At 48.5% G+C, this 13,375-nt stretch overlaps 4 protein-coding genes across 4 annotated transcripts; 2 read left to right on the top strand and 2 right to left on the bottom strand.

Moving 5' to 3' along the window:
* Positions 1–1,142: 1,142 nt before the first annotated feature.
* On the top strand, positions 1,143–2,829 carry N7518_003198 (putative cellobiose dehydrogenase; the record flags this gene model as incomplete). The annotated part of the gene is made up of 2 exons (XM_057184125.1): positions 1,143–2,672; positions 2,725–2,829. The coding sequence occupies 2 exons, from the start codon at positions 1,143–1,145 to the stop codon at positions 2,827–2,829; spliced, it is 1,635 nt and encodes a 544-aa protein (XP_057045575.1).
* A 1,531-nt stretch (positions 2,830–4,360) lies between these two features.
* On the bottom strand, positions 4,361–4,678 carry N7518_003197 (uncharacterized protein; the record flags this gene model as incomplete). Its single annotated transcript, XM_057184124.1, has 2 exons — positions 4,361–4,504; positions 4,622–4,678. The coding sequence occupies 2 exons, from the start codon at positions 4,676–4,678 to the stop codon at positions 4,361–4,363; spliced, it is 201 nt and encodes a 66-aa protein (XP_057045574.1).
* Positions 4,679–4,947: 269 nt separating this feature from the next.
* Positions 4,948–5,871, top strand: N7518_003196 (uncharacterized protein; the record flags this gene model as incomplete). The annotated part of the gene is made up of 1 exon (XM_057184123.1): positions 4,948–5,871. The coding sequence occupies one exon, from the start codon at positions 4,948–4,950 to the stop codon at positions 5,869–5,871; it is 924 nt and encodes a 307-aa protein (XP_057045573.1).
* A 317-nt stretch (positions 5,872–6,188) lies between these two features.
* N7518_003195 (uncharacterized protein) lies at positions 6,189–7,889 on the bottom strand (the record flags this gene model as incomplete). Its single annotated transcript, XM_057184122.1, has 1 exon — positions 6,189–7,889. The coding sequence occupies one exon, from the start codon at positions 7,887–7,889 to the stop codon at positions 6,189–6,191; it is 1,701 nt and encodes a 566-aa protein (XP_057045572.1).
* Positions 7,890–13,375: the final 5,486 nt, after the last annotated feature.

Below are 13,375 nucleotides of genomic sequence, written 5' to 3'. Positions count from 1 at the left end.
TGGGTCACTATGCAAGCTTCGCCCCTTACTATATGAAACGAAGATGTGTTTCAAAGGAAATTCATGGTTCGGCCTATTGTCGGCACTACTACCATCACTGAATCGCGATACGATCCGAGCCAACCGGATGTTCCTGGAAAGGCGAGGATATAACTGCTACGATATATGGAGTACAGCATAGCATATCTGACAGCTTCGCCCCGTTCTGTGTGGGTCAGCATGTCTAGCAGAATTTCGGCGCGGGAGAAAAACATGCCGACTGGAAAGTATGAGCTTGCCTGGATGGAACCCTCAGGTTGTTACTACTTCCCTAAATTGATAATGCATGATTAATCGAAGTGGGTCTCGCGGCAATTCTGCTTATTGAATGCTTGGTAAGGACGTTAGGAATTCTCATGATATCCACTATCCACTTGGTAAGTGTTCTAGAACTTTGTGACATACCAGTATCTACAATAGAAGTACCAAGGTATATGTGGGACGGTGGCTGAGAGAGAAAGGGAACTTGATCAATGCCCTGTTTCTTGACGCCTCTTCCATGGGATACACTAATCAAAGCTCAGAAAAATATAGCTAAAGCTCGAGGTTATTATCTCTACGTCAGCGGCAGACTTGGCTGGGGAAACCCTATCCCGGAAGAATGAGTGGAACACAGACCCTTTCGGTATGTCTACTCCGAGAACTGAATCAAAGTAATGATTGAAGTGGATGCACGTTCGGTCCGAGACTTCTTAAAACAGCGCCACTTTAAGCGCTACAACTTCAAGGCCAACATACCTAATTTGGCGTACAACAAAGTATAGTGTAGTTTCAAGGCGTGCTATGTTTTCTCTATGATTATCAGACAAGAACCCAGAAAATTCCAGATGTTCACCCGGTGGGCTGGTTCAGGAACAAGAAAAGTTAGTTCTCTTATCTGATCGCACTATACCTAATCGGTGACATTCGACGAAATTAAACCCACGAGGAGCCATGTTTCGCCATGTTTCGCTCGCGTGCCAAGTCTTCAACAATTGATCCACCGAGTTTGACTGTACCGGTGTGACGGACTCGTTGTGGAACAGTTAAAATGGCCAACTCCCCCGACAAGATTTATAGATCGGGATTTCATAGAGAGATCTTATTCCCTCGTACACGTCAAAATGAGGATCTTCCAAGCTGGCTCTCTAGCCATTTCTCTCTCTGTTTTTACAGCAGCTGCCTCCGCTTCCGTCTTCCAGAATCACACCTATGACTATATTGTGGTCGGTGGTGGCCCTTCCGGAATCATCAGCGCCGAGAAGTTCGCCCAGGCAGGAAAGAAAGTTCTGCTCCTTGAGCGAGGTGTCGGACCAACGGTGGCCACCGGAAACAATGAGACCCTCACATGGGACCACTCATTGACTCCCATCGATCTCCCGGGACTGTCGGCTGACATCGGCTCGCTCGATGTCTGGAACCAGTATGTGTGTACCGACACTGCTGGTACTGCTGCCTGTGTGCTCGGCGGTGGTGTAACAGTCAACTACATGGTCTTTGTCCACCCACCAGCCCGCGACTTCGATGACAAGTGGCCCAAGGGCTGGAAGTGGAAGGATGTCAAGTCGGCTGCAGACCGACTCTACAAGCGCAACCCCGGAACCATCCTGCCTTCTGCCGACGGCAAGCGATATGACCAGGCTCTTTACGGTGTGCTGTCCAAGTTCCTTGGTGGTCTTGGTTGGAAGTCGGTGGATATGATCGCCCAGCCGAATGAGAAGCACCAGGTCTACAGCTACCCGGCCTGGAACGTGAAGAACCAGATGCGTGCTGGCCCTGTTCGCACATATCTACCCGATGCTACCAAGCTAGATAACTTCCACCTTGCTCTTCAAACTAAAGTCATTCGCTTGGTCCGTTCCGGTAGTCAGGTCACTGGCGTCGAGGTGCAGACTGCCTCGGGCGGCTCTGAGATCATCACTATTGCCCCACATGGTCGCGTGGTGCTGGCTTCCGGTGCTTTATCTACTCCGCGTCTGTTGTGGAACTCTGGTATTGGTGGCCAGGCCCAGATTGAGACTGCGAAGAAGAGCGGAGTTACCGTTCCTCCCAAGGCCCAGTGGATTGACCTGCCTGTTGGTGTCGGTCTGAAGGACCACCCCATTTTCTCGATCGTCTTCAACACCAACGCCTCATTTGGTCTTGTTGACTACGAGGGGGTCCTTAACGGAACCGACTCTCGTGATATTTCCCTCTACCGCAATCACAGCGGTGTACTGACCCAGGGCAAGCACCGCATGATCTTCTTCACCTCGGAGGAGATTGATGGCCACACCCAGTACTACCAGGGCTCGTGCGCGCCCACTGATGAGGGCGTGGTAACCATCACCACGTACATGACTCACGGCCTCACCTCGTCCGGTGTCCTGGGACTTGACGCCAGCGGAAATACTGTCATTGTGAAGTCGCCCTACCTCCAGACCGCTGCTGACCGGAAGGCCGCCCGCACTTTTATTCAGAAGATGGTCAACAACATCACCGCTCCATCTACCGGGTTTGAGCTTGAGACTTACACCAATGTCTCAGCCATCTTGGGGTCTCAAACTGCTGGTATCCACTACACTGGCACTGCGAAGATGGGTACCGATGATGGCCGTAAGGGCGGCACTTCCGTTGTCGATACCAATACCAAGGTCTATGGAGTGGATAACCTTGTAAGTCAAGAATGTTTCGTTGCTCGAAAGATGATACTAACCCTTTTTTCAGTTCATTGTTGACGCCAGTATCCATCCCGATCTCCCGACCGGTAACATTCAAGCTGCTGTCATGGTGGTTGCTGAAGCCGCTGCCGCTAAGATTTTGTCCTGCTAAGTAGTAATTCATTGCCGAGAGGTTGAGAATTCGCACGGTCGTGAAGGCTCATCACACATGTATATATCAGGGTAGAGTTGTATAAAATTATTTCCAAATTCATACACAACATACATATATTCCCCTGTAAGACCCTGGCTTCGAGAAGCAGATCAAAGTAACAAATGCATGTCCGGGTGCTGATCCAAAGGTGCTGTGAGTTTACCCCTGAGATCCCGGACCCTCTCAAAGTTTAATTTGACGGTCTCCCCTGACTATCTTCCCTGGATACATCCATGTCATTACATACATGTCATTTCACATTATTGAATATTCAGATTTACAACTTTGGAAGGTTGACACTGTGACACTACGGAGTAAGGACTCAGGAGTACGTATGCGAGGGGTGAGGGGGCAGAGCGGGCAAAGGTCAAATACCTGAATAGCTTCATGATTACCTAACTGAGAAGAACAAGATCCAGCCAATCAAATCACTAGGAAGATTAAAAAAAGGCTCTGTTATGATGAACAGAACGGGCAGTTATTTCACCCCAAGCCCCACTTAGCTCAGTGGAATATGACCGTTGGTGCAGTCTCTGGGCCCAAGGCTGTACCTTCCGTTGACCGCCAGAACCTGAGAGAGCGTGCGTTCGAGCCAGGGCGAGTTCTCAAAGAACAAAGGAATCCTAACAGGTGTTGGCCCGCCTGGTCCCTTCGTTTGGGGTAGGACCGAGTCGAGATTCGCTAACAACGCATGTGTATATATCCCGTTAAGCGGTTGGTTTAGACGAGTAGATCTGCCTATCACTTGTGACACAAAATTGGGGAAGGCCACCTTTTTTTTTTTTTTTTCAAGGAAGAAAATGAAGTTGTATTGATTCTATCGTGAACCCACAGACCCGCTTCCCCGGATTTTGTAATCTCCCTGTAACAACGAATCGTGACACTACGACAATGGGACTTTTTCTCTAAATCATCTCTTACTAATAGTATGCTGTTCCAACCTGGTTCCAAGACCTTTGGCCGCTCTGCCCCTTCGCAGTACCTGTGAACATCTACCTACATCCATGTTAGCCCGCGACTTTGGTAACCCCTGTCGATCCCCTGTCACTACCCGACACGACGATGATATCATCACCAGCAATCCTGCCGTTTTTCGGGGTGCAAACAAAGAACTCAACGCAACTGACGGGAATCACGGCCCCACTGGACTATTTGACATTTCGACCCACTATGGAGGAATGAGATTGCAATCTACCTTAGTGTTGCCTACGTTGGGTTTAACCTTCTTCTTACAATCTTTTCTGGCGGACAGAGTGCTGATCTCAAGTTACCTTAGCGCAGGATACCAACAAATGATTGGTGATTCCGATCTGCACGGTTGTACTAGTCGTGTCGATCCCAGCTTGACTTTTCAGGGTTCGCTGCACAAGACTCGATCAATCACAATTTGGGCTCGGAATCCTCATTGTCGTGAGGCTACGGAGTGCGGAGAATTTTGAAGGCTAAGCTGAATATACGGCAATTTACCCTCTAATGCGGATGCTTCCTTTTATACCTCGACCAGGGGGTTTCCCGACTCATAAGTGATCTGCATTTGACCCATAAAGACGAGAATTCCATCGATATCTTGGCCGCATCCTGACAGCCAGAGTGGGGACCCTCCTGGGCTTTGTTCCTGCACCGAGTGAACGATCTGCAAAGTGGCTAATGAGGATGGACCTCATACGAAGCTTATAGCGGAGCTAGCAATATGTGCCGGACCCAATCTTGTGTGGGGGCGCCTTTGTTAGCCACTCAGCGTGAAGCTTACCTCCGTCTTGGCCGATGAAACAGGAACGATACTGCTCCATTCTCCCATCGGTCTCATTTCCGACATGAGCGGTCCCCTTTCAAGACCTGTTAGCTCAGGAGAACGCTCAAGGACGTCAACAGACGAGGGGTCGGACTCGCATCAACGCTGATCCCATGCCGACAGCTATCGTATATAAAATGGGTCGTCTTGTCGGGACGTTTGAATTCTAAGAACTTTCTTCTTGTCATTCCTTACCATCAAGTCATTCTTTAATCTCGGTCCACACCGTCCATTCCTTTGTACCAAACAAGTCTTTGAACTTATTTCACTCATTGAACGATAAGATGAAGTCTTTCGCCTTCGCCCTTCTGGCCTCTGCTGCTATGGCCCTACCCGCCAACATCCCTTCGGGTACCATCGGCTCTTTGCCCTCCGGAGTTCCCTCTAGCCTGCCCTCCGGTGTCATCCCTTCGGGCATGCCTCTACCGATGACATCTATGATTCCCTCTGGCTCTGATGTCGCCGCAACTCCCTCATTCTCCACCTTGCCTGATCCCACCGGTGCTGGCCAGGTTCTTTCCATCCTCAACCAGGCTGGAACCTCGAAAATCGAAATGATGGCCGAGTTCGAGCTCGAGAGCTTGATGAGCAAGCTGCCCTTGAGCGCTCTCGAGAAGCCAGTGGGCCAGGTCATTCAAACGGCTGAGTCTGTCGACAAGCTCGACACGAACACCGGTTCCGGCCTCACCCAGATTACCGCCCTCCTCGACAATGGCAACGCTGCACTCATCGAGCTGACCCAGGAAGTCGTCGACCTGCTCTCCAGCCTCGGCCTCCACAAGGTCGGCAGCCTTCTCGGCTCCATCGTTGGCGGCCTTGAGTCTATCACTGGAAACGTCAAGCGCGACGACCCTCTACAAAACGTTCTCTCCATCACTGACGTGAACGGCCTTGCTGGTGGCAAGAACCTTCTTGTCCAGGTTGAGCCTACTGTCGTCGGTCTCCTCAGCGGTCTTGACTTGTCCACCATTGAGGGTCCCATCGGCAACGTCGTCGCCGTAGCTCCCTCTGTCTCTGAGCTCAAGTCCAAGGTTCCCGAGATCCCTGGTGCTAACTTCATTGCTGTCAACGCCGAGGATGAGGTTTCCGTCCTTTTGATCAAGGTTGACGGCGCTGTTCAGGGACTTCTCTCCACTCTCGGCCTTGGCAGCGTTGGCACTACCGTCGGCTCCATCGTCTCCTCCGCCAAGGGTGGTCTCGTCCAGTAAATATTCTCCCGTTGATGGGATCTGATTTTCTTTTCTACCATTTGCCAATTTTGCTTCTTATATGTAAAGGGAATATCACTCCGTGATTTGCTTTGGAACTGCCACATACAACAATGACGAACAAAATGGTCAATCCCTTCTACATACTCTACATACTTCTTGAGCATTATTATGTTCTATATTCTGTATATACCCTCAACAAATGTTATATATGCCTGAAATAAACCAATTATGTCCAAACAGCGAATCTCAAGTCTGGCTGGAAGAGGGTCGAAAACCCGAACTAAAACAGAGGCTAGTGATCCACATTAAATCACTCAGTGGTGCATTCCACCCCAGTAGCTCTCTCCACGATGGTCGTATGGATTTGATGCATCCTTGCACTTTGGACTATCATAGTCCTCGATTGTACCCATCGGCCAAATAGGCACCACACAAATCTCATTCGCTGCACAACCCCGGCACTCCTTCCACGTCGCCCAATCAAGATAACCGATCAGATCCCGAAGAACCTGAACCGCAGAGTCAAGCTCCTTCTCCTTCCCAGCCTCAATCAGAGACGAGCAGATTCTTTGAGCAACACCATGGACAGCATGCGCCGCGATACTACCACTCTTCAAAGACAACGGCGGCAAGAACTGAGTTGCACAACGCTCAATCTCAGCGACATCATCCCGCGCACTGTAGTCAATGAACGGCGACAGAAGACGCTCAATCTCGGACTGCAGGCGCTCAATTGAGTGAATCCAGCCGGAAGCAAAGTAAGACAGCTCATCGCCGTACCGAGTCACGATCATATCCGTAATCGCCTGCCAATCCTCGGAGACATCGGCAGGACGATGCGTCAAGACCAGATTTGTGACTTCGACACGGATAGCAGCGCGCTCCTCGGGAGAGAGGTAGGCAAGTCGGGGTAGGGTTGAATTGTCTTGGAAGAGTTCTACGTCGTAGGAGAAGGCTGTCACGAAGTGGTTGAAGTTCAGCGACACTCGATTCCCACCGATTCCGTTGTAGCGTGCGGTGATTGCGCGCATCCAGCGCGACGAGTCGGGCCCGTTTCCAGGTCCGCCGTGGGGAGGACCTCCAGGACCTCCAGGACCACCAGGACCACCAGGACCACCAGGACCCCTCGGACCGCCGGGGCCACCGGGGCCGTGTCGCCTTCCATCATCGTCCTTCCTTCCGCCATGACCGTCGTGGTGCTTGTCTTCACCCTCTCTGCGAGGACCATCCCGGTCACCGTGTTCACGGTTACCCCTAAGTCCACGGTGTTCCTCAGTGTCCTCCTTGACCTGCGTGATTCGCACTGTAGTTAGATCGCGCTCAAAGTTGCAGAGGATAATCTCAAAGCCAGCTTCCATGCGCAGCACACCGTCAATGCGACCCTCCCATTCATTCTCGGCCATCTCGCAGGCCAGTCTGGCGCGTTCGTACTCTTGCCCGCCACCCCTCGGGGGTTCTTCGAACGAACTGTTGAACAGAACCGTATCCTGAGAATCGAGCGTGCCCTTCGATGTCTTGGCGGCAGACATACCGTCAAGATACAGAAGGCGGAGATCCTTGGCTGCAGCATACGTATGCAAATACCCGGACTCATTCTCATCGAATATCTTCGGCGGGCGACCAGCTGGCTCGCCATGGTGTTCACGCTTCCGCAGCTCACCATGGCTGCCATCCTCTGGCTCGGGATCATCATCACTGGGTGGTAGGTGTGGCGGGGGGCCACGTCGGGGCCGGGCGAAGACCATGGCGTGTTCGGGCTCGAACGCCAACCACTCGGTGCCATTCACTGGACTGGCCTTGGAGGTTCCATGGTAGAACTGCGTACCGGCGGGAACGGCCGCGAGGAAGAATGACACGCCATTGTGGTGCAGAGACGATCCCCATTGGCGCATTGAGTCCTGGATGACGTTGAAAATGTGATTCTCATTGCTGATCGACACGTTCTTTGGGGCTGCTGAGAGGGCATTTGATAAGGCTAGAACCCCGAATATCGGGAGGAGCGATTGTGGTCGCATTCTTGATGAGAGCCTACTCTGGTAGGAGCAGTGCGAAGAAATTGACTCTTTCGGAAACTTTTATCAGATCGCAGATCGGGCTGCATGAGCGGAAAAAGCAACGTTCATATACGACAGGCCTATAACATACGAGAAAGCCGCGCGTCATTCGATTCTTGGCTATCCGCTTTTTGGTAGTTCGGCCCGACGCTAGGAGATAAGCTACGGCTAGTGGCGATTCGGGTCATTGGCCCGAGGTTGATGGGCACAATTCATTGTTGGATAACAATGTTACTACTTTAATTGTCTTGATCGACTAACTGACTGAAGTTTATTTTCCATTATTCCCACTATGATTCCACCCATCGCACCGATTGCTCAAGTCTCATTCGCTTTACTCATATGTCAAAAAAAGTCTCGATTTGTGTCTGGGATCTTACTAGGGGATTTCGACTTCATCTGGAAGTAGGCCGACAGGGTGCGTTCGCTAACCCATGCTGCTTTCGGACCGTTGGAAAATCTCTCAACACACGGACTGGCCCCCACGATATGTCTGCCTGTTTGCTTCGGTCGGGGGTATCGCTCGGCTGTATCGACTTGACTCAATCCGTATATAGACGTTCATCTCTTTGGCGAGTGTCGAAATCCTGAAGCCGTTCTATAGACCTCAGGTAGACCTATAGCACCAAGTCAAGGGCAATTTTTACGAAAGAGGGGCGCTTCGGTATAGCCGAGAACTGAATGTATCACAATTGATGCCCTTTGTTGGCGGTCACCCAGTGGGTCCAGATCCCACTACTAGCTAGAGTAGCTAGTTCCGTTCCTCCTCTTCCTTCCTCTCCTCTCTGTCCACTTTCACCGCATCAGAATACACCTTCTTGACTTTCTCAATAGATTTCATCCTAATATTTTCGATACTACATAAGTAATCCAGCCATCTGTTTCGCCCAGCTTCTCGTGCCTATATACTGCGTGCGAGAAATCGGTTGATGTTGTATTGGACTTTGTATTATAGTCTATTTTAATCTGAGAGTGTTCCCTCAAGAGCTTTAGTTGAGTAGTTCATCACGCGATATTACGCAACCATGTAAGTGTGGATATATTATGTTGTTCTATTTCTTCATATGCCGCTTCAATGAATCGGCATTAGGGCGAGAAAGCTAACGTGACCGCAGTGCAAACAAAACATACAATTTTGGGTTGAAAGATAGAGTGGCCAACGAATCAAATCAACGAACGGCCAGTGGAGACAACGGTTAACCAATTGAAAGTGAGAGGTACGTCCACGTGCCGATTTCGGCCAATGGAGATCGTGGAAATTCTGACTTGTGGGATCAGAGCCCCACTGTGGAGTATGCGACGCAGGGCACCAATTGGAGGAAATAGAGGATTTGAAGCTTGCAAGTATGTAGAGGATTCAATAGCATAGGTCATAACCTGTTGGATATATCTTGAGAAGACGACTTGACTATTGGAGTGCTCTGGGAAACCTCATTTGTATGAGGATGAAAGTGTTGTTGGGAGCAGACCAGGAGGTCACGTCTCCCTACAGATATGCAAAGACATCAGAAATGAAAAGTTGACCAAGGTCTTTCTCATAATAAAGAAGTGAAAAGACCTAACGAAGAAAGAAAAGAAATCTTTCAAATGATGTCGGAGAGAAAAAAAAATTTGTTGCGTCGTCTCCTCGTTGCTCGCTGCGATGTTGCCCGCAAGAGGGTTGTCATGAATGTTAGCTTGGATATATTCTTTCCGTAAGAACCCTCACAAAACGTACTTTCTCATTGTGTGTGTCGATCCTGGCCTCGAGGGCAGTGCGCTTTGCGCTGTACTCCCTGTAGTTTCCATTCCATAATTGGTAGGGGTATCAGCTAGCAGAAGAAGGCGAATCATATTACACACAAAGACTACAATCATCATTGAACCTTTCATAAGGGTTGTAATCTTGCAAATGTAAGGAGAAATATTATTCGATGTCCTTTGGCTCATTGCTCCTTTCAACCTAGCGTGCATATGATACAGAACGAAACGGCTTTGTTGCATTTGTGAATGTAAAGAACTCTATTATCTCGAACTAAGAATGAATGAATGAACTTGGTCCACGTCAAAGCTATTTTAATGTAGATAATTCCACCTCACATGCTTAGATAGACTCCAGTATAACTAAGTCCATATCATCAGGCAGAAAGTCCATTGCAACTCACCAAAATCGCAAAACCAAAGTCCCAGATATATCGCATTCAGTTAGAAAATGTCTCCCCCTAGAACTATCTTCCTTGAGAATGGCCATCCTGTATTTGAAGATCATAACTTGGCTGAACGAGTGCAGTGGGTGACACCGCCACCGCGTCCTGACCGACGAGGCAGTGGTGGATCTTTTGATCGAAAAGCTTCTATTAGTCAAATACGAAGTAAGCGATGGGCCTATGCACGAAGAAGCTCGGTTATTCCTTTCATTTCCTCTCATAGATTCTACCCTTTCGCTTGTGGATTCGGTTGCGATGGTTATCCGCCTCCTTCAGCATTACAAAGAGGACATTCTTAATGGAATAATTTGTCTCGACCACGAGTATATCTTCCAGTCACGCGATTGATCCAACCTGCTTAGTTAGTATCGCTTGATGTATCGCACACTACTTGCCGTTCCGATTGAAACGTCCTCATCGAACAAAGTACGTATATTTCAACTTAACCCGGCTATTCGATTGCGATTCTGAATGGTACATACCCAACCGCGTGAGCTCACCGACCCCGGGATAGTGAAGAAATTACGTGATGCCAACAAAGGAAAAGGCATGTAGGTTTCATATGTGACATTGCGTATGCGGATTTTTAGTTTATCCTACAGTTTGTGGTTAGTTATTCTAAACAGACATTTTTAAACAAAAGAGACATCGTAATCTTGAAATTTCCCATATCAATACCACCTAGATAGTTATTTAGATTGGTCAAGTTCGGTATCGTTAGGTAGTTATAGAGACCGCATAAGCGACAGGCTATTTTTCCAACTTTTTCAACTTAGATATTGAAGAGGGACCCTATAACGGGGACAACAGGGACACCGACAGCTCTACCCGCGAAACAGGTGTAAGAGCAAATTCATCACCGGCAGTAGTAGGGTGCTTGAGAGGACAACACCATGGGGTGGCTACTCAGAAGAGAAGGTGGAGGGTGTTTGCGTTACTATCTGTGCCTCAGGGGTGTTTTATATCACGTGACCGCTTAGTCAACCTGCAAAGGCAGGACCGAAGGTTTCGCGCCTTTGTAAGCCCGCGCCTTTTGCGGAGTACAGCTACTTATAATCAGTAAATAAACGCCAAATGTATTTCTAGTACCGCTGGTCCAGTAGGATCTACTAAGGTCCGGATGATTAGCGCTTAATATAGGGTTTTATAGCCCCCACAGACAGAACTGCCTATAGTTGCCGTGTGGCCAATCGAGTAGTTGAACTAGTCGAATTCGTGTGTGTTATTCAACGGGTATATACTACGATACTCTATAAAGAGCACCCGAAACAAAATGGTAATAATAAGCTCCATAAAGATAAAAAAAACAGACTGAAGACAGCAGATAAAAGGTAAAAAAGTAAACGAATGGAAACAAAAAAGCACGAAAGAAACAATCAACAAAACCGTGAACTATATCAACGATATCTATCGATGTAGCTTTTTATCGCTAAAATCGTTCGCTCAATCGCTAAGCCATCATTATCCAAGTGGTAGGTCGCACCATCTTTATAATCTTCGAGCTCGGTCGTTCCTCGTATGAGTTGATAGAACCTAACGTACCTTCCAATGCCTACTATTCCAAATAGACGCCGAAGATCTTTCTCTTGATTGCCACGGCGGGATAGCATGTAGCCTAGTAGTTATCCCTCTGCATGAGTCCAAGAACCGGGCGTTGGATGAGCACTTCGTGACGTCGAGGCTTTTTTGTTCTCCACCATAATCACATTGAACATTTTACCATCACTTAGCGTGCTCACGCAAACGTTCGCCCTGGTCTGCGACCTAGATCGGATATAGGCTTCCCGTTCAACGCCGTAGGTTTGCGTGGTTGGGAAATAATATGCGAGGAGGTTTGTCCAGAGTATGACGTGCCAGGTCGATCAATAAAGAAAGAGTGCATATACAATAGAAGAGTGTATTCCGACGAAGATAACTAAGATAAAGAGAGAAGGAAGAAAGAAGAAGCAAGTTGCAAAGTGGGAGGCAGCTAGTTAATATAGCTGTCTACTGACCGCTTTGCAATAATGCCAATAACAAACAAGCAAACAAACAAACAAGCATAGCGATCGTAATACGGAGGTGGTCAACTTCAACCTCTCGGGTCCCAGGTAAAATCTTCGCTATGTAGGAAGCTATTATTGGCTGTGTCTGGTACTGTACTTATATATTAGTGTCATGAACTGATACATTGAAGCTCTCATGGACTTACAGCCATCTCGCTGAGTGCTGTTGTAGAGTTGAGATATTGAGAGAATAGAGTAATGTCTATCAAGTTGTTGTTTGGTGGTCGTTGGCTTGATAAAGCGCTGCAGATCTCGCGGTTGAATGGAGTTACGCTGATGCAGAATGATAAAGAATGCACGCGCGTTTGCGACAACAGGTGGTGAGGAATCGGTACGGGAATCACGGCGAGTTGAGTCACAGGTATAACGGAGGACAATCGACTGGTCGGTGCAACTGTGGGCAAATTGCCAGTAACGATAGAGGACAGAGCTGCAGGGACAGAGACAGTAAGTGAACGAGAGTGTAGGAGTAGCGACTACAGTGGAGCTCACTTTAGCAGTACTGCTAGGAGTACTAGAATGAGTCGAAACCGGAGGATGATTGGCAATGGCAGTCGGGGTATTCTCAAGCCAAACACTGGGGGCAGTGTCGCATGTGATAAATGTGTAGTAGCAGGCAACTTTCAAGCTCCAGACTGGCACATTGAAGGGTTTCAATATATTATGTTGATAGGGAGAAACTGGCGTAAGGCTAATAGCAGAAAAACACCGTAATGGTTCGGGGCTAAACTAGGAGTAAAGTAGACGGCTTCGTTCGGTTGTAGGAAAGATATGAATTTCTTTCCAACCGTGAAAGCCGTGCCTATGCGAGGCCGGTTGAGAAGCTCAAAAGAAAGAAGGCCAAGAGGCAATGCAAATATTATTCGTGAGTAGGGTTGAAGGAGTAGGAGGATGTAGAGGAATTGATACCGGGTTTTTTTTGGCGTTCATTGGCTTGATCAAGCGTTATAGATCTCGGGGTTAGTATATGGAGATACGTGGAAGCAGGACAAGAAAAAAATGCATGTGTTCGGTGAAGGGGAATGATATAGAACGAGAGATAGAGATATGGTTGTAAGCTAATGAACAATTGGAATGTGTCCTGCGAATTGGAAAGGGAGACGGTCTCCCTGAATCTTGTTGTAGTTGTCGTGCACACGCCAAGTTGATCAAAAAATGTATTGTTGTGTTATGTGTAAGTTGGGATAATTGTGCGACAGATCATGCTAGCGAGACT

Source organism: Penicillium psychrosexuale (assembly GCF_028828465.1).
Source record: "Penicillium psychrosexuale strain IBT 29551 chromosome Unknown utg000002l, whole genome shotgun sequence".
Classification (NCBI taxonomy): Eukaryota; Fungi; Ascomycota; class Eurotiomycetes; order Eurotiales; family Aspergillaceae; genus Penicillium; species Penicillium psychrosexuale.
The sequence above is the reverse complement of the archived record's forward strand: the minus strand, read 5'-3'. Positions and strand labels throughout refer to the sequence as shown.